The 27,342-nt window shown below is 45.9% G+C and overlaps 1 protein-coding gene across 2 annotated transcripts in view; it reads right to left on the bottom strand.

The window, feature by feature from the left end:
- The window catches only part of GRHL3 (grainyhead like transcription factor 3), a 32,360-nt gene extending 8,592 nt beyond the window's left edge, over nt 1–23,768 (bottom strand). The window contains exons 1-13 of one of the 2 annotated variants that reach the window (XM_052811842.1): nt 23,679–23,768; nt 22,453–22,598; nt 21,677–21,758; nt 10,539–10,725; nt 9,772–9,833; nt 7,826–8,162; nt 7,446–7,525; nt 5,421–5,574; nt 4,494–4,605; nt 3,654–3,748; nt 1,798–1,956; nt 548–626; nt 12–145 (exon numbers count right to left, since the gene is read on the bottom strand). In XM_052811842.1, coding sequence (XP_052667802.1) covers nt 12–145; nt 548–626; nt 1,798–1,956; nt 3,654–3,748; nt 4,494–4,605; nt 5,421–5,574; nt 7,446–7,525; nt 7,826–8,162; nt 9,772–9,833; nt 10,539–10,725; nt 21,677–21,693 — 1,416 coding nt within the window. In that variant the 5' untranslated portion in view covers nt 21,694–21,758; nt 22,453–22,598; nt 23,679–23,768. The remainder of the gene's footprint in view (nt 1–11; nt 146–547; nt 627–1,797; nt 1,957–3,653; nt 3,749–4,493; nt 4,606–5,420; nt 5,575–7,445; nt 7,526–7,825; nt 8,163–9,771; nt 9,834–10,538; nt 10,726–21,676; nt 21,759–22,452; nt 22,599–23,678) is intronic. The other variant, XM_052811843.1, reaches the window with a different exon arrangement.
- Nucleotides 23,769–27,342: the final 3,574 nt, after the last annotated feature.

The raw sequence follows: 27,342 nt of genomic DNA, 5'->3' as shown, positions 1-27,342 counted from the left end.
AAGGGACTTACCGTGCCACACCTCTGCAGGTTTGAAAAATGGACGTTGGGGATAAACAGGACTGGCTGGGTTTCGAGGTCAGTCTCTGGCCTCAGGAACGTGATTTCATTCCCTCTGAAGCCAGAGAGCAAACAGCCTTTCAGACCTACAGATGGAAAGTCCAGTTCATCTCAGTTCAGATGGCAGTTTAAGAGGCAACTACATACAGAGAGGGAAAAGCGCCTGCCCAAGGTCTCCCAACAGAAATATTAGAAAAAGGACAGGACCCTGCAGAACGAGGTCTTCAGGGCTTGCCCAGTGCTGTCTCCCGTAGGGAAGGCTTCCTGCCAAGACCCTGAGACAATTCAGAAAGTTTGCTTAGTATTAATAAAGGGCGTTGAGAGTCTTGGTAGGAGACCAGGCAAGGACCTGACTGACAAGCTGTTTCTGAATGGTGCTGATTTCATCAGGTTTGGAAGTACCCAGGGCCAGATCTTGTGGAAGTTAACGGATAAGCCTACATGGATTTCAACACACTTTGGATCGGGTAACAAACACTAGCACTGACCATTGTTATTGGAGTCCAGGCATTTTCCTTTCCTTCTGAACTGTTTCCTTTCATCATCCCGCATTTTCCTCTCTGCTCCCTGTGGGGATGATAAGGCAAAAATTAGGACATTGACAGTTCTAACATTGGCAAGAGAGGGTTTACTGGCCATCTCTGGAAGGTAAGCATGTGTCCTGGTTTCAGCTGGGATAGAGTTAACTGTCTTCCTAGTAGCTGGTACAGTGCTATGTTTTGAGTTCAGAGCGAAGAATGTTGATAACACTGATGTTTTCAGTTGTTGCTCAGTAGTGTTTAGACTAATGTCAAGGATTTTTCAGCTTCTCATGCCCAGCCAGTGAGAAAGCTGGAGGGGCACAAGAAGTTGGCACAGGACACAGCCAGGGCACCTGACCCAAACTGGCCAACGGTGTATTCCATACCATGTGACGTCCCATCCAGTACAGAAACGGGGAAGTGGGGGGCAGGGATTCGCCGCTCGGGGGACTGGCTGGGTGTCGGTTGGCGGGTGGTGAGCAATTGCACTGCGTATCATTTGTACATTCCAATCCTTTCATTATTGCTGTTGTCATTTTATTAGTGTTATCATTATCATTATTAGTTTCTTCTTTTCTGTTCTATTAAACCGTTCTTATCTCAACCCACGGGTTTTGCTTCTTTTCCCGATTTTCTCCCCCATCCCACTGGGTGGGGGGGAAGTGAGTGAGCGGCTGCGTGGTGTTTAGTTGCTGGCTGGGGTTAAACCACGACAGCATGTTAAAACAAAGGCAGCCTTTATTAAAAAATGCTCCTCTCAGAGACCTTCTACGGGCCTCCAGAAGTTTCTGATACTTATAAATTAAAAAAATTAAAACAAAATTTGCTTTTAAAAAATGAAAAATGCAGAATAAAATAGCTGTGAGAAATTTTTCCATGGGAAGATATCCAAGGGTGTCCTGCCTCTAAGGAGATTCTTATTTCTTCTGCTACTTAAAAACTTGTCAAAATTAGAGAGTTTATTACGAGGCATAATCCCATGTGGGTCTGATACGGAAAAAACTTTCTAAGGACTCTGTTCTAAAAAGGCCTCGGCAGTGCAGACACATCCTGGCTGTCCTGTTTCACTCAGCTGAAGGGGCTAACCATCTCTGTTCCTCAGGCCTGACCTCTAGGCTGTTCTAAACTCTCACAATCTTTCTGTTTATTCTCCTGGAGTCACTGGCCAGCAGTTTAAAATTCCTCTTGGACAACTTGGTGGAAAAGCAATGTTCTACCTTATCGCAGAATATCTTGATCTGGCAGACGGCACGGTGCACCAGCTGGCTGGTTCCATTGCCGTAGTCATAAGTGTCTATCTGGAGGTTCAGCGGGACACCTTTCACTCCCTTCTGAGAGGAGAAGTCAGTGCTCAGGCAATTCACCCCAATAAATACCTGCAAATAGGAACAGAGATAGATACAGCTTGTTGGTGCTGAAAACATTATTCTCAAACAGCAATGAGAGCAGTGGGTAGGAACAAAAGGAGCTACTGAGACATCCTTCCAACCTTCCCAGCGTCAGCCAAGCACGTGAGCTGTTGGTTTCCCACCTGAGCGCAACCAACAGTCCTTCCGAGCCACAGTCTCCCCCTACACCTATTGCAGCTCTCCATCTCTTTATTAACACTTAGGCTATCCACTCCCATCAGCCCAGGCAAGTGTCAGACCAGATGCAAAGTCTGGCTAAGGATGTTCTTGGTGATATTTCTGCTCTTTCATTTGAACAAGGACCCTCAGACAGCAATGACCTGGAGGAAGGGAGGAGGACTAGACTACAGCTTCAAGAATTACAAATCATTGCTGCTAGTTAAATAAATATTCATCACACACTGGTCTCCTTTATCACTAGGAGGGAGTTACCTCCAGTGGAAACTTTTGAAGAAAAGCTGAGCACAGACATAATCCACATGGTATCTCCAAATTACCAACTCATTTGCATGACCTTGAAATTTCCCCTGGACTCTGGGGACAGATTTGCAGCTGGTGAAGCTCCCACAGCTCCCTCATCAGGGCTCTGGCTGAGGATTTCAGCCCTGAAACCTAATGTCAGATCTAGTCAGTACCTATATATAGGAAAGAAAACCACTTAACTGTGGTGTGAAGTTTAATTGGAAGAAGAGAAGTAACAGGTGCTACAGACGACCCAAATACCTGACCCCTCCTGTCGCAGCTCCCAGCCCTCACAGCTCTCTGAAGTCTCACCTTTACCTGCCCCAGGCCAGTGCATGTACAGAGTTTCTGCTAAGAGTTAAATCCAGTTTTGCTGAGGTGCCCCCAAGGGCTTGCCACATACCTGACATATTTCCATTTCTGACAACTTTGCCTTGAAGACGTTTGTTAACCTCTTGGGTTGTAAAAGACCAAGGTCGCCTTTGGGCTAAAAGAAGGGCTTATTGAGATCCCAAAGCAAACCAGAGTTTTCCCAAGCTACCAGCTTCAGAGAGATGGGGTATTTATGCTTTTCTTTTCCTCTTAGTTACTTCATCTTTTTTTGTATGCTCCTTCCTATCCGCACTAGATACAAAGTGTTAACAAGAGACTCTGAAGAGATGCAGAAGAGACAGCAGAGCTGGAAAGACATTGATATAAGCTTTACAGGTTTTAAGGTCAAAAGGGATCTTGTGACCTGCCTGGCTCCCTTCCACATCACACAAGCCACGGAAGGGTGGTCAGTCATTTCTGCATCAAAATGCTGCCTTGAAAGGAGGGTCTTTGTTCCCTAAGCTGTGGTTTATTTAAATAGGCTTCACCTACATGTGAGTAGAGCCCTGATCTAGGCTGCCTGCTGCAAAAGGCTTTCTTCAGAGTTATCCATCAGCACTAAAAAAACATCTCTGAGCCAGTCTCAGGTGTATCCAGAGTGTTTATTAGCTAATGGCAATGCTTAAACACACAGAGAAACATGGTGTCCTTCCCCACCATCCTGGCAGACAAACACTACCTGGGGCCACTGGAATGGCATTGTTTGGATTTGAAACTCTCTCTGTCTTTCAGCTGAGAAGTGGGGGGAGCGTGCCTGGGCCATCAGAAAGGAGGCTACAGTTTTGCTGTGGACCAAGGCTTCCCATATCCCTTCCGCAAGCAGTTTGTACCTTTGCTTCTTCGTGGATGTTCCACACAAAGGACAGCGCATTGTAGGCCAACTCCTCGATGTTCTGCACTGTGTTGAAGTTTTCTTTACAGTCAGCTGAAATGCAATGGAGAAGCAGTTTATACTCTTGCTGCAAATCTGGTTACATTCCCTAGGCTTTCCACTCCCCAAAAGCCTGCCTCTCGCTGACTCCAAGGCTAAAAGAAGCCTTGTAATATAATAGAGGCCATCCTTGATACCACTGGATAAACCTTAGCGTGCATATGTAAGGGATAGGCCAGGAATGACTCAAAGGTTTTGGCTGGTGACTGCTATTTGAGTAGTGATGCTATGCAAAATCAATGTAGATTGCTTCAAAATTCAAACAACTGTGTTTCTCGCTCTAAGCTGCAAGGTGCTAAGCGAGGTACTCAGTTGGATGGACAAAACCTTTGTCTGGCCAAGCATAACACACTGTAAAGCCTGTGTGGTGGCAGTGGAGAAGGACAAGCAGTACCAAAGACTTTTGTAGCTCAGATTCCTAGACTCCAAGAGGCCATGGGTCACACCTGTAAGAGCCAAAATTGTTTAGCAGTTTCTGTCTCTCTGACTGAGGCTCTTCTTTGATGTATCTTGGTCTCTTAGCACATGTCCCTACACTTAGCAAACACCATATTAAACCCACAAGAGCTCCTCAGCCAGAAAGGATCTGAAGCCAGCAGATCAGCCTGCTCCTCCCTGCTTTCCCCCAGGCCAGATTCTGGAGCTTCAGCTGTGTTCTTGTGTATTGGAAATGCTGTAAAATGATGCCAGAAGTTATCCACCCCACCCAGCCATCACAATCATGCAGCCCCGCTCATACCGACGTCAATGACTCTTTGCTTGGCCGTGGGCTGGCGGGAATGCCAGTGCTTCCAGAACTTGAGCTGTTCCGTCGGGATCTTTTCATTGTCAAAAACAATCATCACAACACTCTGTAACACAGTGAGGATATCCCATATCAGTGTACACAGCAGGCTAATGCTTGGTGCCCTCATTGCCCTTTCCATCCAGTGCATCCATGCGCTGGCCAAGGGCAGCTTAGTGTCATTGTTGGTGTTTTATAGCTGGGGACACTGAGGCAGGCGAGGGAAGGGACTTGAACACGGTCATGCAGGCAGGCAGCCACAGAGCCAGGAGCAAAACCAAGATGCCCTGTATGCCCCCTAATTGCACTGCCCATGAGTTTCCACTGACTCCAAGGCGCACGAGGATCCTGCGTTGGAGCAATGTTAGCAGTGCCGCAGCAAGTATTAGGCTGGGACAGCCTAAACAGTCTTTTTCTAGACATTCTCAGTTTCAGGAATCCTGTAAGTCTTGAGATTTCCAAAGTCTAGCCCCTAAATACCGCTCAGGATTGGAGGACCAGGTTTCTTTGCTGGGAATTCAAGCTCAGCCTAGTCTCAGGGGTGGCTCTGAGGCCTGGCCACACATCCCAGGAGCAAGATGGGGAACTTCTCTCTAGCTCAGAGGTCTTCCCACCAGGGCCCCCAGCCAGTCATCAGCTAGGGAGGCCTTTTGTGCATCCCTGACCTTACTGTGAAAGGCTTCAACTGCCAGATAACATGAAGGCTGTTGCTGTGCATCAGAGGATTAGCTTGCTATGAGTGAATCCGTCCCATTCATCGCTTTAAGCCAACATGAGCCACAAAGCCATTACTCTTCATGTTCAGCTCTGTTCCCAGGCCAGTACAATTGCTGGATGTCTGATTACAGCATGTGTCAGCAAAATTGTCAGCTTGTCTCTTACCTTCACTTTATTTGAGGACAAGTGTAAACATTTGCTGTCTCCAGCTGTCCGCAGCGTGATGGGGTAGAACTGTCCTTTGTTGAGGTAGGCCATGGGAGAGTCCCCAGATTTGATGTGAATGGCTTTGGGTGACCCCAGAGTGTATTCAAAGTCACTTGTATGGAACAAAGAGAGAATGATGAATAAGCACACACTGCTGTTTTACTCCAAAATCAAAACAAGAGACATGCAAGTCTCTACCCCTACAGGTTACAGACACTGTACACACAGGAGTCTGCCTTATTCCCCATCTCATACGCCCCTACACCATCGAGCACCTCCCAGCACAGCACCTACTGATCCTCTCCAACACCCTGGGGAGCAGCAGTTCTTCAATATCCTCATTTTACCCTTTGGTTTTGGCTTAAAAAAAGCCCTGTACATTATTGTAACCAGTATTTTTCTGTGGATGGCTACAGAACCATTGCACAATCAAAAGCCTAAACCAAACCAAACAAAAATAGGTACCTGTGATGAGACTTTTACAACATCCTAAACTCAGATTCCTGTCTCCAAATTCACACCCATAAATGGCTGACCCAGGAAGACTGTGTCCTAATGGGTCCTGTAGAAACAGGAGGGCCTGCACAACACTGACATCTGTTTGTTTATCCAGGTGCTTAAAAATGGACTTAGAAGCCCAGCTTGTTGAACTCTCAGTCTGGTGGGCAGCAACTTTAGTCTTTACCGAGAAGATTTGTAGTCTTACACAGAGGAAGGTCTCACAAGCAAATTTAAAAGAAGAGCCTGATTTTCAAGAAGCCTTGCTCTTGGGCATTCACCAGCACCTATGAGCACTCAAACCATGAGGCTATAGATCAAGCTATTTTCTTCTGTGAGGAATCTGTGCAAGCCACCACCTGTACCCAAGCCTTCACACAGACCCTTCAAGTGCCCTGGAGTTGAAGATCATCGTATTCCTGTTTAGTCACCAACCCATCTCTTTTTCCTGCTCCACCTCCCCTGTGATGCCATCTCTGAAGATAGGCTTGGCAACTCCTCTTATCGAGAGCCAGGAGAGCCAGAGAACTTTAGTGCACAAATAAACAGCAAACAGAAAGCCTCTCGCTCACAAACGCGAGCTGCTGTCTGTGTGAAAATCCCCACGTCTGACAGGTGAGTCACAGAGTCAGGTGACTCAGGAGGCAAATAAAAAGTGGGAGGTGGAATAATGTTACCTACTTGGAGTTTTGATGCAGTATCTAGACCAGGAAAGCTCTGCCTGAGAGAGGGGTGTAAAGGAGGAAGAAATCTCTCTCATGTTTTAGGAATGAGAGGCAGTGGCACCTTCTAAAATCAAGGTTGACTAACAGTGCCAAACCCAAAGAGAGAACCTAAACCTTAGATTAGGAGGAGGCTGCTTATCACCCTCATCAACTGTCATCCTCATTTTCTCTGTCATTTACCCCATTCCAAGTAGCTGGTGGAAAGATGGTGCAGCCACCTGGATCTATCTGTAGCACGGGAACCAAGCAGTGCTCCCTGGGAAGGGGCTGCAAAGCACAGCAAAGCCTCACATAGAAGACCTCAGTGCCACATCTCCCCTTGTGCAGGTCAAGGTGCTGATGAGATGTGACCACAGCAGTGGAAGCAGTCAGCACTGGATTTACGCCAGTTTGGCCAACAGAGTACAGTCTGAACCACACACCTCTCAAGCTAAAAACATGAACTGGCACAACTGTGCCTAGTTACTTGAATTTAAGATTGGGTTTGACTCCTTTTCAGCAAAACATTTCAAACCCTAATCCCTGCTTCATACTACAAACACTAAAATTCATCACTGCTTTGTGTCTAAAAAGTCATGGAACAGCAACTTGCTCCTAAGACACCAGGGGGGACACAACTCCGCAAAAGCATGAGATCTATAACTCTGCAATGGTCATTGTCAAGACTGGCATTGGCGTGAGGAAAGGGATGCAGTCTTTCCCCAGGCACGGGACACAGCTAGCTGCCCTGGAAACCCAGAGACCGTGGATTGGCAGTTACCTCTTAACACCGTCCGTAGCATAACTCTCGGGGCAAGGTGGCTCTGGCTGGGGTTTGAGGATATCACTGAAGAGTAGCGACTGCAGACAAGCGGAAACAAAACAGTCAAAAGTAGAATCTTTCATTGCTTTTTCCATTCGCCTTCTTGCAGACATTACAACAGAGGCCACAGATAAAACATGGACCCTCATTTCAAAGCCTTACCCTACTTCCAAAATCAATGTAAAAACCCCAACAATTCAATGGGAATGGCATCAAGCTTCTAATGCAAAAGCAAAGCTCCTACTGACTCCAGCATGAGCAAACCCCAAACTAGAGACAGCCTCATGCAGTACCCCCTGGGCTGCACTGCCAGCATGCAACCCACTAACAGCTCTGACCTCCTGGGGATCCTCTTTGAAAGTGCTGTCTGGCTGCCACCTCTGCTGTGGTGGGGCTACGGGGATGGTCTCGAAGAGGGAGTTCAATGAGCTGTTGTCGTATACATCCCCTGGAGGGACCATGTAGTTGTCTGGGGTGGCATCCAATTTGCTAGTGCCTGGTGGAAGCATGGCTGGCTTGTGAGGAGTAGGGACGCCTTCAAGACTTAAGCCGTTCTTCTTCTGTGGCTCACAATATTCTTGGGTCATGGAAACATTTTCAGACAAGAGCTTCATGAGATGGGCTGAGCCATCAAAGGATGCGATCTCTTGGTCGTACTCCATTCCGTGGCAGTGCCTGGTGGAGAAAGGGTCCTGTCTCAAACCGGGGTAGAGCGTGGACAACCCCAGCAAGTTGTCACAGCAAGAAGCGAGTACCTTGATGTGCTGCTAGGAAGCAAACTGCACAGTCTAGCTGTCAGGTGACCTTGAGTCAGCTGTGTACATCTCCTGCTTGATATGGGAGATCTGACAGGCCTGTGGGTGATCTCCTCCCCCACACACACCTCTCAGTGCAATCAGCAAGAGCCAGAGGTGCTCAGCAGATAAGGGATGATCACACAGAATCAGAAAATATGGTTTAGACGTGGTTTAGGGCTGCAGATCCTGGGCCTACATCCATTATTTCTTTATTTAGGCTATTAAATACTCAGAGCAGCGGGGATGATACGGAAGATAACTGCAGCATGGTCTTTCCATCTTAGTCTTTTCAGGGCTCATTTACACTGAAAGTTGATTTTTTAAAACTTGTCTTTTTTTTTTTTTAAGGAAAGCTGATTCTTGGAAAAATTCACAAACTCCAGGAGCTAGGAAGCAAAACTCCCAGAGAACATGAGATCAGTGAAAAATTGACAGGGCTGCAGTATTGAAGTGAGGTGTATGGCCCAGACTTCAGAGCAGAAAAGACTAAGTATAGGAGCTATCAAGTGATAAAGACGTGTACAAAAACACACTCCTCTCGCACATGGAAACCATCCCCTTGTGCAGCATCCCAAGAACTGGTCCCTTCTGCAGCAGTGACTCTGTGACCCTGCTGACTCTGCAGCCCTAGCTGAGCTGGGAAAAGGTGGCTTATTGCCCCTGTTACCATGCTCAGAAAACAAACCAACCCCCACATTAGCAACCCGTGCACCTCTTGGCAGCATGAGCTACCCCCAAGGGAAGTAAAGCTGAATGTGTAACTCCCACCCACTCTGCTTTCAGAGCTTCACCTTCAGGTATATGCTGAAGTTTCCATAGTTAATAAAAAACATACCACTATCCAGAATGCAGTGGCCTTTCAGAGAGGAGACAGCTTAACTCAGCTCACTTATGAAGAAGGAAAGAAGTATCTTTCAAGAGGCTTATTCTGCCAAATAGTTAAAAACAGACAACTAGAAAAAGTTGCCAAAATACACAGCATCCAGGAAGGGGAACTGAACTCATAGTGGCAAATGAGCCATTAATTTAATAGTTAATTATCTGAAAACCTCAAAGGACAAATGGGAGTCATTGGAAGAGAATCCTGGGAGACTGGAAGCAAGTGGAACAGAAGCCCTTATCAGCCTAGGGAATGGAAGAGGACTTGGTTATTCCCTTCTTGCTGCCAATGCTTAATCCCTTTCCCCTTTCCAATTGTCACAAAGTAGGAAATAAAGACAAATTCTTCAGCTGCTACAAATCAGTGCAACTCCTCTGAACACAGCTAGACAGATCCTCAGTTGTGTAAATGGGTGTAGCTCAATTTATACCTGCTTGGGATCTGGCCTAAAGAATTTTAATATATGTCTCAGGGTTAATAACCTCCACTGTTGTTGGTAATAACACTGTGCTTTGATGTCTATTTTATGCAAGCTAAGAGACCCATCATGCATGCAAGCAGCTGCAGGAGAATTAGACAGCTATGGAGAGCAAAAAATGAAGCTAACCTCTTTCCTAGTTCATTGCGTCCCATCATACCAGATGGAAGAATCCTCTTCTCCTTTGGGACCTAGAACAAGGCAGAACAGAGTTTGTTTATTGTTAGATTTTATTAATGGAAAACAGAGGCAAAATTAGCCTTGTCTGTGTAGCAAGTGAAGTCTCATAGATAAAACACCGGGTGAATAATAAACATTGCGTGAGGACACAGGAGACCTGGGCTTTCTTGCTGGGCTGCTGCTGTGGATTCCCAAGGTAACCTTAGGCAAGCCACATCATCTTGTTCTGGGAAGGACTTTCAAAAGCACCCAAGTGAATGGGAACATCAGTCCTATTGGCTTCTATTAGGGCTAAATCATATCCACATTTCTTGAAGCTCCATCCTACAGCAGCACTGGAAAAATAAAGACACTAGAGTCTGCAAGGCCCATAGTTATTCCAGCTCCATGTCTATCAAAGCATTGCTGTTTCTTGTATGAAAGCTGTCAAGTAAAAAAAACCACCAGCTTGAGATTCAAGACACCCGGGTTTAGTTTCCACCCTGTTCTGGGTTCCCTCTACAGTATAATGGTGTTTTGTGCCTCAGTTTACCATCTGTGCACTGGGCATAACAGTGGCACTCTACGCCTGGAGGTGTTATGAAGATCATTGCATAAACAACATGGAGAGCTCAGTAGATGTGTACCCTCCTAAGGTGGCTGAGCACATATTTTACCTTCACGCTTCTCCTCTGGGACAAACTCCCCCAAGACACCCAGCCCCAACAGGAACGTACCATGTAGTAGTCATAGAGGAGGCTCAGGGCAGCCACGCTGTCATCATCTCCATTCACCCTCATCATAGCTTTGGTGGCTGCGGTCAAGGGGTTCTCTAGGTAGGTTTTCCAGGCTTCATCTTCACTGGTATAGGGGAATTTCTGGAAGTTCATGGTGTCATTCTTCATCAGACGCACAGATCTAAAACTGAGCCAGACAGAGGAAACAGGGAATGAAGGATACTAATTTTCCACAGCAATTTCCACCCAGCTGAACACATGAAGGGCTTCCCAAAGGCACTGCTGGAATGGAGAAGTGATGCTTTCCTGGTCCTTAACTCCCAGAGTCTTTGGGATTACAAATTCTTCTGCCTGTAGCTATGTACAAAATTAGGCCAGAGTCTCTCTGGTGGGGCCATGCAGAGAGGCAGATGTACCTCTGCTTCCCTCCTCCTGCCCCAGTGACAGGATGAAAACACCATGACATCATCTGCAACTGCTCCTTCCTCAGCAAGTGCACACTACCTGCCAGCCAGATCACGCACCATCAAGGTGGGATGTTGGTCAGTAATTTGAATGCTATGTGATCAGGAAACTTTGCAAAATTTTTCCTTGAATTTGGAGCTAAAGGCCAGTGCAGCCTACAAATAGAAATGATCATTCAGTGTTCAGAGAACTTGACCTACCCAGATGAAACCAAACCCCATCATTTTTCTTTGCTGTAGTTCATGGTTTTTAAATTTAGTTCCAATTTAACTTAGTTTTTTTCAATCATTTGTATATGATTTTACTTAGAGCGAAGTAGACAGGCAGATCACAACACCCTCCCTTCCACCAAAAAATTCCTGACAAAGGTGAGGCTCATGGGACTACGTGAGCTGAGAAGCAACATACCAAAATAATGCCCTGCCTGTCCTCTCTTCTGGCACTTTCTCTAGGTCTCTCCATCTTATGTTAATAAACTGTCAGACACTTAATTACCCAAACATTGGTCATCTTTCCTTTTCCTCCAGCAAATCCTACTAGCAGCCAGCACAGAAGCACCTCCGCACATCTCCTGGGTGCTCTGTGCTGCAGGTTGACCCCACTCAGAGGAGAGGATGAATCAGTGGCCGTACTCCTGTCACGTCCTTCAGCCACATGTATATGGCATCACCACAACAGCTCATGCTATTAATCATAAAAAACAAGTTTGTGGACAAAAATTACTTTTTCATCAAAATGGAAGTGTCCAGGAAGGGCAGGCTGGGTTTTATTAGCAGAAGTTTAAAAAAATTATAAGAAGATTTCTGTAAATCTCCAAAGTTGCCAACAGCAGAACTTTTCCAATTGCTGATTTTTTTAATGGAAAGGCAAAGAAAATCTACACGAGTTTAGGTAATGAATGCTACGTTTTGAAGGCATTTTTATAAGGAATATGTTGCTTCCATTAAGCTACTCTCCATGTGTTTATAATAAGTCCGGGGCTAGACTTTTAAGTGAATCATTCAGAGAACAATAATTCCTCTTGAAAGGAATCTGGCATCTCTGAAACTCCCAATTATTGCTAACCACGACAGATACTGCTAGCCCATTTGGTGCGAGCTGCCCACACTGACAGGGTGAAAAGCCAGGTGCTCAGCGGATGCTCCTGGGCTGGAAACTGGAAGGGTGTGGAGGTAGACCTTGGATGGGATGAAGGATGCTGGTCCATCCTCCCTGGCAGTCCAAATAAGATGGCTTCACTCCTGCACATGCACCAATCTCTTACATTGCCACGTCTCCAGCAGGGAATACACATACAAATCATGGATGGATAGTTTTGGTGATGCTCCTGGATCAGACTTAAGAGCTCTCCTTGGCTGAGCAGAGTAGCAGCCCTATAATGGTACACAGTCTCTCCAGAGTAGCACACATGAGGCCATCACGGGGTGCCTCTACTGTCCTTGTCAACTTTTTATTAAAGAATATGTTGCTTCCACGCAGAGTCCCTCCACATCCGAGCTGCACAGGAGAGAAGCTGGTAACAGCTCTGCTAATGGCCCGAGGCACCCAATTCCCACTGGTTTCTATGCTCACGTGGCAGCAGGCGCCTGAGCTCAGGTTGGTTCAGAGAGGAGCTGCTTCCATGTTACGGTTCCGGCCACTGCAAGCTCCCATCACACGCTGGTATAACGGAGACACTGAGTTTGCTCCTCTTCTCCCTCACACGTCGGGATGATGCACTAACACCAGTTTCACCCCGCGCATGAAACTTCACCAGGTGTTTTGCGAGTTTCGTTGTCTTTAGCGTTTCTCACGCAGCCCTCCCTCCCCTTCAGTGCCGCTGCTGTCTCCAAGGCGAGCAATCGGCATGACTCAGATTTCACTGCTGTCGACTTGGCGATGGGCTGTTCAGTCCTGTCCGGACAGGAATCCTCACCCATTCTCAATCCGATCTTCTCAAGGAAGAATAGGCAGCAACAGAGCTTGCTCTCAGGGTGAGACTCAGCTTCTATCACTTGTAATCAACATAGATAAACACACCATGGTAAGATGTAGCGACAAAGCATTCAGGAGCTTAAAAAAGCTCAGCTATTACAAGGAAAAATGCTTTGGAGCTTTATTCTCCCTTACCCAAGCCCTCAACTGAAGCAGTCCTTGTTGTGTGACTCTATTCTGCCTCCCTGCCTTGTCACTCTGGCATGGCACAACTGCTGTATGCATGAGCGGCTGATGCTTTAGCATTTTATCATCTGGTCTGCACTCTGGAGGCAGAGGGAAGTTGGAGGAGGGGCTTAAGATCTCAACCACTTGTAGCTATGTCCAGTTTATAAAGAATACAAGTTTGAAAAGTGCCCTAGGAGCCTGCATCTCATTTTCACATGTGGCTCCTGGCTTCTTTAGGTAGCTCTGGCTGTGCTGTTTGCAGCCATTACCACCTCATCACTGCCTGCCCCATGCCTCTGCTAGGAGAAACTGTCCCTGCAGCAGAGACGGCACAATGAAATACCTGCCCTGCCCTCAACCTGGCATACTAAAGCAAAGACACTCTCCTGAAGCCATATGCCGTGCCCTGAACTTGAGAGCACCAAAATGTGGGCACATGTTGCCTTATGGTACTTCTGTTACAAAGCAGCAAACTGCAGCAGAATGGAGGGACTGGAAGATTAGGACAGCACCATTTTAGGCTACTCCAGCAAGACTCGCTGGAGTCTTCAGTCAGGACCCTGTAGTGCTTAGAAACTGCAAAGTGCTTGAAAGTTGGTGGGCTGACTGCACAGCAACACAGCAGCTCCTCCTGTGAGTTGGGAACTACATTGGTCCCAGTGACCTTGCACTGATTCACCCAGATGAGGACTTGGACAAAGGTGACATGATGGGGATTGCATATTTATTCCATCTTGTTTCTTTTCCAGAGTTCATATGATCTCTAGTAGTCTCTGAAATATCTGAGTGGAGCCACTTGAATTGCCTCAGATAAAACTCTGCAGCTGGTACAGCTCTGCAAATAAGACATAATGCAGACTTCATCCCACCTTACATTTCCAGAGAGGTCGGCTCTGCTCTGACCCTATTCCAGAAGGTCAACAGTGCTAACCAATATCTGAAGAAAGAGGGTGATTTGAGGAGATAAGCAGATATGATGACATGTTTAGAGGCACCTTTTTGACATCAGATGCATTTCAGTTCACTCAGCTACAGGATACCGTCGTGTCAGTTTGCTTCTATAGCCTACTTCCAACTCAGCATTAGCAATCTCTGTGAAGTAGAGATGCAGGAAAGGGACATCCAAATCCAGATCCAAACACACGGGAACTTTACTTTCATCACTCCCTGCAATGCCCCTTCCATGTGGCTATGCCATGTTTGTCCACTGCAAACTGTCCGCTCTCTGTTTGGCAAAACAAACTTTCCTTTTACAGGCAGTCGCCTTGGTGCAGTGGCTCAGACAAAGTGAGGATCGGTTAGCGAAACACAAACACATGGGACCAGCGGCCTCCCTTCTTGTGTGCACAGACTCACCACACTGGAACCTCGGGGTCATGTGCAAAGCAGTGCACGATTTTGGGAAGGGAGCAGTCTATTTGTTTCCAAACAGTTTAGAATTTGACACAGGGTGATACCAGCCCCCTTTCCTGCTCCATCCCACCCAATCTCTGTTTCCGCTATTTATCTGCCAAGTCTACCATAACAGTGGCCTCCTGATTATGAATAAACACTCAGGGCTATGCTGAAAGAGGAGAATATGCCCAAAGGGTCTAGGTGGGGAGATCAGGCAAGCAGGAAAGAAACGCTTGTATTCCTTTTGCCTTTTGTTGGGTTTCAGTGGGTGGTTTTGCCGGCCTTTAAGCTTTGTGCTGCTTGTCTTTGTTCTCTCCCCTATAACTGATTAAGCCTCCAACCTAAATATTAGCCATGCCAGATGCTGATGGCTACAGAGAAACATCACATTGTCAAAGGAGCAGAGAATCCATGGCAACCAGCAGCAGGAATTCAAAGACACAGAATAGAGACTCTGGCCCTGCAGGACTTCAGAGATACCCCAGGCAGTTCAGGCAGGGGCTTTCATTAGCTCTGGCTTTGTGCATTGCACTCACCTCCCTATTGAAATAACCCTGATGTTCCCCAAGAGCCTCTTATCAGTAACATGGGGAAGGATCAACACTACACTTGAGAGAGCAGGGCCGATGAAGAACAGCATTTACCATGACTGCTTTCTGGGGTAAAGATTTTAGCCTGTAAACCAGGCCCCCCTGCCAAGGAAGAACAGCATCCTACAAAGTGGCCTCATTACTAAATCCAAACTTCTCAGCTAAATTCTGATTTTACCCTATCTTTGCAAGTTTAATAAATAACCATATCTGAAGACAATGTACAGCCATCAGTAAACATACTGTCATAGGCTTATTCACACAGTCAAGCAAAAATCCAGAGACAGAACTAGGAAAAACAAAACACAAAAAGAAACATAACAAACATACAGACTAATAATGAAAAACATTGCCTAGTTGCCAAGTACAATACAGTGTCGATCGACAGGTGTCAAAGGAGACCACTAATCTCATGGACCCTGACCTGCACTGCCTACAGGATTGAAATATTTTCTCTGGCAGCTGGATAACAGTGTTGCCTCTGTCACTGGATTTCTTCAGGGGCATTTCAGCAGCAAAATCGCCTCAGGGCAGTGCAGTATGTTAACTCAGCACAACAGCTGGATGTTTCCTAGCCATTCCTCAGCTCTGTTTCACCCACAAAGATAGTGCACGAGCCTCTTTTTTTCCTGGAAGCATGTGGCCTGTGTGGCACATGCACGAGACAGGCTAACCCCATCATGTCCATCCAGAGACCCTACACAGATGCAGACAGCAGGGCAGCTACCTGCATTTAATAAGTGCTGATCAGAAACGTGTGGTGGCTGGGATGGAAAGAAAAGGGGCCACTGTGAGCATCTCTGAGAAATGGCTCCTGTTTCCCAAAAGGGCGCTGAGAGTCCTCAGCATCGATGCAAGCCAGTGGTGCTCAGCACCACCCAGGAAGATGGGTTAGCAATGCAGCTGGCTCCGGCCATACAGCGGGGAAGGTGTGGTGCGTCCCCACAGATGGGACGGAGGAGGGTGGGGACCAGGGCAATGCGTGCTGTGCTGACACTCAGGGAGATAGAACCCTGCCAAACTCTTTGACTGAATCCCCCACCCCAGCTCTCCTGCGGAGCAGAAACCAGTTGGAACAGTTTGTAAGCTGAATCCAAAGCGTCCTGGAGCCAGACAAACCTTCCAGGGACAGGCGCTATCTGGGTAATATGCAGGGAACTTGCCTGTCTCTTGGCCCTCTTGGGTTACTTACAGCTCTTTAGGACCCACAAACCCAAGATCCAAGCTCAGTATTCTTCCATTTTTACACCAGCCTAGCTCCCCGCTTTTGAAGCTATTTATTATCACAGGAGGAGAAACTGAGGCATGGGGATTGACATTAAAATCACTTATCCAAGGCTGCTCAGTGAAGATGAGAGAACAGAGCCAGACCTGAACCTCTGCTATAAACCTCACCAGCATTGGACTGGTTCCTGCCTTTCTAGCCTGAAGGGCTCCATGAGACGATTCAGTGTTGAGTGATGTTTGGGGGACACCAGCTGGTATTGTGTTTTACTTGATAACATCATCCTTGAGGTATCCACCCACACAATCACATTTCACAAATGATTCGTGCTTTAGTGCCTTCCCTGCCTACCAAAACAAATTACAGCACAGAATTAGTTTGCAGTTCAGGAATTATGGCTGATTTTTTCCAGAAGCAGTTTTTGATGTCAGATGCTCCAGTTTTGAGGTGTCCAGAGTTTCAGAGTGATCTGCCTCCAAAGGGAGGACACAAAACCCAGGCCCTGAACAGTGCCTCTGACTGAGCATCTGCTACCACCTGGCACTTCTGAAATTTTGGTCTAAACTTCACTAGCTTTCTTATTTTCATTGTAGACAGATAAGGACACCTTATGTATACATGTATTCATGAACACAAACCTTCATCTCCACCAAGACGTAACACACACACACACACACACTCTGCATTGAAGCTCCCAGTCCTTCAAACACTATAAGAAAGATTACACACGATAGGAAGAGCTTCATAACTCCAAGAGTTGCAGTGCATTCACTTATCTTGTTTTGTTTTCAGTGCTTATGGATTTCCCCCCCCAACTTCCACATCCAAAAACCTAGCTATTTGCTATTTTATTTTTTTAATTCTCATATATTCACTGACTCTAAGACCTGTGGCTTTTAAATTAAAAAAAAAAAAAATCACAGTTTTACAAGACTTGGATTAAAAAAACCCAACAGTAGCAATAAAGGGATATGCAATCTTTTGCAACAAAGTTTGTTTCTTTTTTACTGCTCTTCAGGTAATCTGGTTTTAATCTAGTAATCAATTATTATGGGTTATTTGAACTGTAGCAGACCCCAGACGCCCTGACTAAGAACAGAGCCCAGTTTTACTCAAGTTTCTGTACTTCCCTCATCACATCCTATCAGAAGACCCTGCAGTAACACACTAAATGATGTTACATATTTCTGTGTGAACCTCAGCACTCATTTAAGAAAGTAGTAAGAGCAGAGATTAATATTAACTTTACAGGAGGCTTGCCACTGCAGAGTTATGCATCGAGTCTCAGGCTTCCTACGTGCTCCAAGTGCCAACAGGACAGTTTGGTCCTCCCATTTTAGGCTGGGATGTGCCGATCTCTTCCTGTTCCCTGCAAATTCAGTCAGCTAACAAACTTGGCACCTGGGTTTAAGCTGGCTGAAGGTGGGTGAGGTGAATCCTCAGTGCGTTGCCCAAGAGGATACAGGAAGCGTGTGTCAGGACAGGACACTTGACACAAGCCTCACGCGATGCAGCTTGCTCCCTTGCCCTATCAGGCTATCCTTGCTTGATGGCTGGCAGTGACTGTACCTCCTTCAGCTGCACTGTGGACTACCTGCAGACCTGGTGAGATACAGCCAGGGCTGGCTCTCCCCTTTTGTTTTCCTCTTCCTTCCCATCCTGGAGGGACTTTTCAGGCTGGCCAGATCTTGGCTGCCAAGATCTATAATATGCTTGGCTGATATACTCTGTATGTCCACTCTAATATATTCTGATTCAGAGTATCCTGTGAACACGTGTCCCCCAAGGTCAGGCAAGCCTTTTACTTTGTTTGAAACACATTATCCTATTTTTTTTATTAAACAGCAATGTTTTTGCCAAACAAATACGATTCATCCCGTTCTAGGTATAACCCTATTAAACAATGCATTTCTGGAGAGCAAGGATCACAACTCAGACAGCAAAAACAGAATGATGAAAAGAAACAAAAACTTGACACAGCAGGTGGCTGGCACCCAGGAACCAAGTACCTTGGTAAATGGCACCTGCTCTTGTCCTCTGATCGCTTGCGGTTATGAACATTCTGGGGACAAGGGACATTTTTGGATCAGAGCTACTCTCATCCATACCATAATCACAGCTACCAGCCAGAACAACATAATACCTAAAGGAATAACAAGAAACAAGCCATCACATTTTCTTATCTTCCAAGCCTTTGAAACTTGGGTATTAGCAATGGAACCCCAGCCAGAATATAATTGTATGCTATACAATCAATTCCACTGATTAACGTATTTTTCAGCTGTTGTCTTTATCATCCTTGAGCACACACTGTTCGAGGATCCAAGGCACTGATCAGGAGCATCTCCCTGCCAATTAGCTGAACTGAAGCGCTTGCAGGTGCAATGTAAGTGCCCATGCATTTTCGGATGAATACTTTACAATGATCAACAATTTAAACACCAGACTGAACAAAGCAGGAGTAGATCCTCGTCAGTGTAACTGTCTTTATTCCACAAATTTATCTGGAATTATACCAATGTACCAATCAGTTGAAAATGTGACCCAAAACATCAAAGCAGAGATACTATGTAAATGTTGATTTATCTCTGCTTTGAGTCTAGAGTTTATTCAGAGGGCTTTTACTCCTTTGTTATGAATTGCATAGCAGTTATTTGATTGTTGTTTCTTTAATTTACATATCTCTCTTTCTCTTTACATAACTTAAAAAAAAAAAACAAAACCCACGTCTCCCTTGAAAGCGTACCTTGCTTCAGCATGGTTATCCCTTGTGTGCTTTACTGCCAGGATTTTATAAAAGAGCTTTAACTTTTCATTCACCAGGAGCATAACTCAAGTTTTAATAACACACCTTATGCATGACAAAAATTTGCTTCTGGCGATCATGGTTTCGACCACAAAACCACAACTGGGAGTAACTCCTGGTTAACTCTTTCAAGCCCACACATTGCAGAGTTAGAAGTAAGTTCAATTTAGAAGACTATGGAAATTATCAGTTAGAATATTTTACAATAGGCAAAACATCTCGTTCTCTCATGCCACACTAGTCTCTTCCCAGTCCTTTCTGTGAAATTAAAGTGGCAAAGGGAGAGATGAGATTATTCTCCCTGTCATTTTGGGTGACAGCATCAGTCCATGGGGATATCACAGCTCCCTTAAAATCAGCTACTTCTGGGCACATGTTCACAGCTCAGATCCATCCTCCCTGTGCTCAGCTTGTCGTGGGGATTGTATAAAGAACAATGGCTGTGTGAGACACACAGACACACACTGCTGCCCTTATCAGATCCTCCAAGTACTGCTTCTGAGAGCCCTTTCCTTCCACTGATGTCTACAAAGCTACACCCTGTACGGCTTTGGCCTGGGTGATTAACCAGAGGTTAACAGCTACTGCAGCAGCCCCATTGCTCAGATGTTGGGCTTTAGCAGCTCTTCATAAGGTTTCCCCTCCCCGCTGACACCTTTTCCCCCTCACAGTAAACCCAAAAGCTGTCTGAAAGTTTCAGCTATACCTTTGGTACCACGAAGTTCCCAGCTCCCTTATCTCCTATCACTGCTCCCCGTCAGCCCCTGGGGAGTTTTCGGGTGAGGTACTCCAGGCGCATCGTGCTCCTAAACGGTTTCTCCAGGGTAGCTGGCAGTGCCTGCCCCTGCCCTCTGACAAGGCACCAGCAGGCTGGGGTTGGTACACACCGCTGTCTGTACTCCCGAGAGAATTGTTTTCCCCCAGCTTTGGGCTAGTGAACTAAAGTGAAATTTTCACAGAGATCTGCAAACGTGTCCTCTGGTTCAATCTACAGGAAAACGTTGCACAGAGCCTTTTACCTCCGGAGGTAACCAGAGCCCCATACTGAGATCTGTCCTGAAGACTGAGAGCAGACAGCAACCTCTGCATTTTTATCGGTCTTTGGAGTTGAGATCTGAATCACAAAAGGGATGCAGCTCCCATCAATTCCCCCTTTCTCATGTGAAAGGCACAGGGGTTAACAGCCCGTTAGTAAGAGAAGAGTCAAGCAACCATGTAATTCATCAGGTAACATAATGCCCCAGCCCATAATTAGTAATACATCAATCTAATTCTGCAATGCACTGTGTACACACACACACTCTGTAACATTTTGAGAGTAAACCACATGGCCTGACTCTTAAGTTTAAAAAGCATCAAGTATAAATTACCCAAAGAGTTCAGAAAGGGAAAATTTAAGTCACTGATTGTTAATCGACCCGAGCATACAGATCCTAGCATTTACATAAAATAATAATTAGTGCTGCACCTTTTCAGGGTTCTTAATTATTAAGAGATTAGCTGTCACAACACCTCTGTCAGGCTTGTAAACACATACAGGTATGTGTTTTTCTTTCAAAATACACCTTCTGAAGCACCATATCTGTACACAGATGTATATATGGACATATATTTCTTGATATATTTTATTACACACATTTATTTTATATAGGGCTATATACCTAGATAGCTTTTTAAGACTGGATTGACAGCAGCATTCACTACCATTCAATACTCCTCCAGCCTTTATTACACCATGTCATACCAATATGACATTTGTTTGCTTTTATTCCAGAGGTGTGAGGCACAGTATGCTGTGTAAATCCATACCATGAGCACCCAAAGTCCAAAATATTTTGGAGGTCTCAAGATTAGAAGCAAAAGTTACACAGGATCAAGAAAATGTTATGTGCTTTTTCTTGTTTAAAAAAAAGAATAAAATAATATAATCAATCATAATTGCTTCATAGAATCATAATGTGAATCCGTTTACTTAAAAAAAAAAAACAACCAAACAAACAAACAGAAAATACCCCCAAAACAACCCAACAAAAAAAAAAAACCACCACACAACAACCCCTGCCCCGCAAAACCTAGAAATTAATCCAAAATTGGTAAATACTTTGGAAGGTATTTTGTAAGAAAAAACCCAACAAACCACAGAATCACTGTAGCCAACATTAGATTTTGTTGGATAGAGGCAGAACAGACTTGTCTCTAGACAGAAACCCCATGTGTCAAATTTTAGTCGGGGGGGGGGGGGAGAAGAAAGAAAAAAAAGGATCTCGGTTTTAAGCAACTCTTAAATAATAACGCTAAGAAGTGATTCATCCTAAGAGCAGCAACAGGTTAGTGAGGAACAGAAAGTTTGAAAAACCTCCCATCCCATTCTTTTACTTCCACTTGCAAACAGCTGGACAGGCAGATTAACCCAAGGAGTCTAATTCATTCAGACCCAAAGCACTTAAACAAGCCTCAGAAGAAACACTCAGCCTTTACAGAGAAGAGTGGGTAAACAGAAAAAAACTCTACTTACTCAAGTTCATTAGACATATTTCCCCACGTTTCCAAATCTTTGCAGCCAGTAAATTCTGATGACTTCTCTCTTCTAGTACCTGCTAAAGACAGACATTGCCTGTGAAGTGTTTGATTTATGTTGAGGTTTTGCGTACAGGTATTTTGCTGACAGGTCGGTTGGCAGGACGGCGGGGATTGGCTGCCGGCACAGGTGCCCTGGGACAGGTACACCCAGACAGGTGCAGCCCGTAACCCTCTGCCTGCCGGCCCCGGGAGGATGGAGGAGAGGGAGGTGGGTGGGGAAGGAGGGAAAAGCCCTTGGGGGAAAAAAGATAGGGTAAAGGAGTGGAATCAGTTATTCATCTCTGTGATAATTAGTTTCAGTTTGGTGGACGTGTTCCATATACTGCGATGCCAAATAGCTGTCATTTTTATGAATCTGGGGGTTGATTTGTCCTTTGCTGTTTCTTTATATATAAATATACAGACAAAAATACATACATATATATAAGGGAATAAATTAGGGAAGAAGAAAAGCCTCTTAGTTCCTCTCATTCCTAAATGGTAATTGTACTGACAGGCTAACCCTTTCTTTCCTTTTCTCACCTTCTCTTATCTGCTCACTCCAGAAAGTCTCCATAGGTGGGGTTTTTTTTTTTCTTCTCTTAAAAAAGTAACTTTAAAACCCCTAACTTTAGATGCCAAGACATGCAGCAAATATACTGGCTCAGGGAATCTTTGTATTACACTGGATATGTAAGGAAAACAGGTCTGCAGGATAACCTTTTTCCATACCGTTCACGCACGCTGTCCTGCCTTCTGTAGCACAGACAAGAGCATTACTCCAGCACGCACGGGATGGCAGCAGGAAGCCCGGATACACGCTGTTTGGGAACTGGCTGCAGGAATACCACCCAGGCAATAGGTCTGTAGCAACTCACCTGTAAACGGGGAAAAGATTTATGCAATAGAACAAAACTCATCATGGATTCAAGCACTCCTGTTGGATGGTTTCTGTCATCCGTGTTGCAATGAGAAGGCAAAGGATGGGCTCAGCGGGTGACTCATGTTGACTGGATTTGGAAGGCAGGAGAGGATTTTACGAGACAAGTTGGTACAAGCCTTAAAACAAAGTGAAAAAGAAAGGCTTCCACCACTCGTTCTCACCCCCCATCACTGTCTTACTGAATCTGTCCCACTCAGGGCCTTGCACCAGCAGGTGAATACAAGAAAGCTTGTAAGTCTTCCTTCACATAACAGTAAGTTCAGCTCTCCGAACTTGGTGACAAATGGCCTTAACAGCCCACTCAGGCAGGCACAAGGCATGTCTACACAGGTAGATGTGAAGACAGAGCAAAATAATTTGGGTACAACACCCTTCAAACACATCTCTATGGCTTCTGGCTCAGAGCGTGGCCGGCTTGGAGTGCAGGACAAAGTGGCCATGGTGTATCTGCACTGGCTGATAAGGACATGCTGGGCTGAGCTTTGCCTGACTCAGCCAGCAACTATTGCCCTCCACTCTGCTGTGCAAACTCCGGCCTGCCAGGGATCTAGGGACTGGACAAAGTCTGTTTTCTGGGAATGAAAACCAAAGGTCTGGAGCAATGCAAACTCCATTGGGGATCACTGGAGAGCACCAGCTGCCAAGACCTTGTACAGCAGAGGACAGCAATACCCAAAAGTCAGCTGAGTGAGGGCTGATGATCAGAATCAATGCCGTAGAAGAGACCATGCAGTGGTGAGAGTACAAAAAAAGAAGAGGAAAGAACACGTATGTCCTGTCCAGCCAAGGAAAGCACAAATCTTATGCAGTGGTGGCATTAGTAGATCAATATTCTGATTATATCTCTAAATTAAGGAAACCTTGCCCAGTTCATGATGACCAGAGTCATAGTCCTGGGTACTTGTCCTTTACCCGGATCCAGGCAGAGTATTTCACTGACTCTGGGTAGTGCAAAGAGCAGCAACATCCCCTTAGGGGACTTCCAGGTTTCTCCTAACCTTTCAGTAAGACTTACCAGATTCCAGCAACAAAAGTGAAGGAGGAGAAAACACTAGCTGAGCCAGACCATGCAGGGGAATGGCAGGGCACGGGATTCTGACCTCTGCAGGAAAAAGCCTGTGTCAAAGAAAAGAGGGAGAAATGTGTCTGCCAAAGCTGAGCAGTGACAGGCTTTGCCTTAGTGAAAGGTGCCCTGCGGGCCTCAGTGCCACCACGGCCAGGCCAAATCCACCTCTGGATGGAAACATTCCTTGGCCTCTTGCAGAACAGCAGGGACAACATAGAGCTGCTGCTCTATGATAGGGGACAGGAGAAAAATGAAGCCACCAGACCCCTCTGCCTGCCTGGAGCTAAGCTCTGTAACTAGCATGCTGCTGACAAAGCCTTGTTTCTACCTTTGGGTTTTAAGCCCACCCCTGCTGCACTTGCAGCTCATGTGCCACAGTTTAGGTGGAAGTGGGGACAGCCAGGGCCAATCTGAGCTTACCAGGCTCTTGGTGCTGTCTGCCAGTCACCAGTGAGGCTACATGCCCTGTCCTGCTTCAGTGTGTCTGGAGCCTGCTTTGAGAAGGCACGAGGTCCCTTGGGAAGCTGGGAAGGACTGGAAGAAAGGACAGAAACACAGATTCTCCTTTGAACAAATTCACTGGGATTCCAAAAGGACAGCTGTGACTGTCTCTCTTAAGTTTTACTAATTCTGTTTTTAAGCATTAAGTTTCTTCTTAGCTTTGCTGCCACTGATCCAGGACTTCATCTTTTTCTGGTGAGAATCTCATTGCAATGGCGGAATGAGAGACTTTGCCAGGTAGGAAGATGCGTGCTCGTTCTCGCATACAGTCTTATTTCTTATGCAATTAGCTATGCGCCTACCAGCAGCACTGAGGCATTCTCCCAGCCTCCAGGAATAATGGCGCCTCAGTAAAATCACTCACAGCAGAAATCAGCCCCTTTGTGTCAGTACTGTGGGGCCTGTACACATGTCTGTCTTCTTTATGGTAACACCAGCTTGAGTTTGCTCCCTCAGACACCTTTTCAAGGCCAAATGAAAATGCTACTGACTCCCTATCACCAATCTTCCCACAGACAGGACCCTCACAGCCTCCCCTGAGTTAGCTTTATGCTACTGCCAGCGAAGAAGGATCAGGACCACCCCAGCACGCACACACCAGTCTAGGTGTGATGTGTCCTGGTGGGAAGCAGGGACAGCCAGCATTGCCTGGGCACTGCGCTGCCTCCAACACCCGCCAGCTCCTGCCAGACGGGACCACCCTTGCCCTGCCTCTTCCATTCTCTTGGGTACCTTGTCTTTTTTGTGATAATGTATGTTTTATGGCGCCTGAGAGGCCTCCAGGCCTGGACGCCTAGACAATCCCTTTGACTATGATTTCAGTATTTTTAATTATTATTTTCTCTTTTTTTTTTCATTTATACTCCACCCTCCAAGAGTATCTGGTGAGGGGGTGGGTTAGAAGAAAGAGACCAAGAGATACATTCTCTATGCACAAAACCCTCCTACTTCCCTTCCACTCCCCTGTTAAATATACCTTGGAACAAAAGCCCTTTATGATGCTCTAAAAATAAAGCATGCAGCAGTCAAGACAAACTGCAAAGTTTAAAAGAGGGGGCCAAATTTTGCTCACAGCTACACCCTCTCTAAGGCAACAGGGTTGCACTTGTGTTTGGATTGTTAAATCCTCTTTAAACATCCAGGGGCAGACTGATTAGCTGCATTTCGTTAGCGAGAGATCAGCAGCTCCATGATCGAGGACAACATCACTCATCGGGTCTCCAGCCCTCAGATGCCGCTGCCGTGTCAGGAGCCGGCTGGGTCTGCATCTGGAAGAGCTGCCCAAGGTGCGGCGCGGCCCTGTGACCATGCCACCCTGATGTTCCTATTTCTCCCTCCACCACCGATTTGTGGTGTGACCTTGGATAAGTCATTTCATACTCCCTGTTCCTAGTCTGGCTTCTTTTCTGTATAACTTGCAAGAAACTTCAAAGCAAGGGCTTTAATCCCTTTAGGATACACGGCTTTTCCCACTGACAGCTGTCAAACATCCTTTCCAGTTGTCCTGTGATGTGCCAGGAATTTCAGCTGTCTTTGACCAAAGGTTATTAAAACACTTCAACAATTAATACGCAGTAAAAGGAAGCAGCCTGAAGCAGGTTAAAGTGAACTGTTCTCCAAAAGAATATGTGGCTGCTTCAGGTGCTTTTCCAGCAAAAAATATAGCTTGTGCTATATAAGTTTGTAGAAACCTTTGATATCCTGACCAGACACTCTTTCCCAGTGAGACCCCCTCTGCCTCCCAGAGCCTTTTCCTCAGGAAGGCAGAACAAAAGGCTGAACTGGAACTTCCTTGGGCTGCAAGTCTTAGTCTGGCAGGACTGCCCTTTCACTCTGTTTGTACAACACATAGCACAACAGAGGCTACAAAAGTCACTCTATAGCACTATTGTCATAGTAATAATGAGGAAAAGGAAAAAAAGAATTTGGCCTTCTGAAGCGAGCAAGAGAGAGAAATCCCTCACTGACCCTTTCTCAGCAGTTGTCTTTCAGTTAGGTGAATACCTCTATTTGCAGGCTATCTGGGAAGCCAGCTGGCTCTGCTCGATCCTAGTGCCACTGAACAACATGACCTGATGCTTAAATGTCTTTTTAATAGAGTCAGGCCAGTTTGTTATTATCTGTTGTAGCCCACGGGGCTATAGGAAAATTCCTGTTTCCTTTATCTAGTTCTACCAGTTTTTACACAGTAACAAGTTTGGGTTGCAAACAACTGACCCAACTAACAGTCTTCAGGGCAGCCACCTTCAGTTTAAATAAACAAACATGATCCACTGCCTCAGCCAGCTTCTCTTTGTGGAAGAAGCTTCACTTTTTCTCTGCGTGCTCTGACCTGAGCTTGTCCTGTGCTCTCACTGTGGGGCTGGCTTTCAGCGCATGCATTTAGCTGACACCTGTCAATCCAGACCCTGCTAGAAGAAACCCACAGCAGGGAACAGACATGCCAGTTTAGTCTGTAGAGGGAGGGAGTTGGTTGGAGATGTCGCAAGGATGCTCTCCATTTCAGCCAAATTTGCTGCCCAGGCCCAGGCTTCTTGTGATACTCAGCTACAAATACTTACAGGGAAGGAGTCAGGGGAAGGTTTTCACAGAGGAAAACTGGGACCTCTTTAAAAGGGATTTCAGACCGGCTCCAAGTAAACTTTGCCTTCCAACTCTAGCACCCAACAGTGAGCACATGCTGCAGCTCTTCAGCCATACCTAACTCACAGGACTTCGCTCCCATCAATTGTCTCACACATGCAACTCGAAACACAAAAGCACATTTCCTCTTGCAAAAAAACAAGGAGTTGAATTCCTCCCCCAGTGATTACCACACCAGGAGCAGAAGGTACTGTCAATGATGCCAGCAGTGCAAGGAAGGGCTCAGGGCTGGGCCCACAGTTACCGCAGTGCTGTGATTCCTCACTGAAACTTATTTTTAAACATGAAAACAGTTTTTAAAATGGACCAGATGCAAAACATCAGGTATTGCTCCCAACCATTTGCCCCACTGCTGCAGCCTGATCAAAGCTGCCTCCCTTCAGGAAGTTATCTGATGTCAGCCAGTGACGCTACAGCAGAGATGAGTTTGGTCTGAGATACCTCAGTTGACTCCATTCATCATTAATCA

The sequence above is a fragment of the Harpia harpyja genome, chromosome 16 (genome assembly GCF_026419915.1).
Source record: "Harpia harpyja isolate bHarHar1 chromosome 16, bHarHar1 primary haplotype, whole genome shotgun sequence".
NCBI lineage: Eukaryota > Metazoa > Chordata > Aves > Accipitriformes > Accipitridae > Harpia > Harpia harpyja.
Note: the sequence above shows the minus strand (reverse complement) of the source record. Positions and strands in the feature narration are given on the sequence as shown.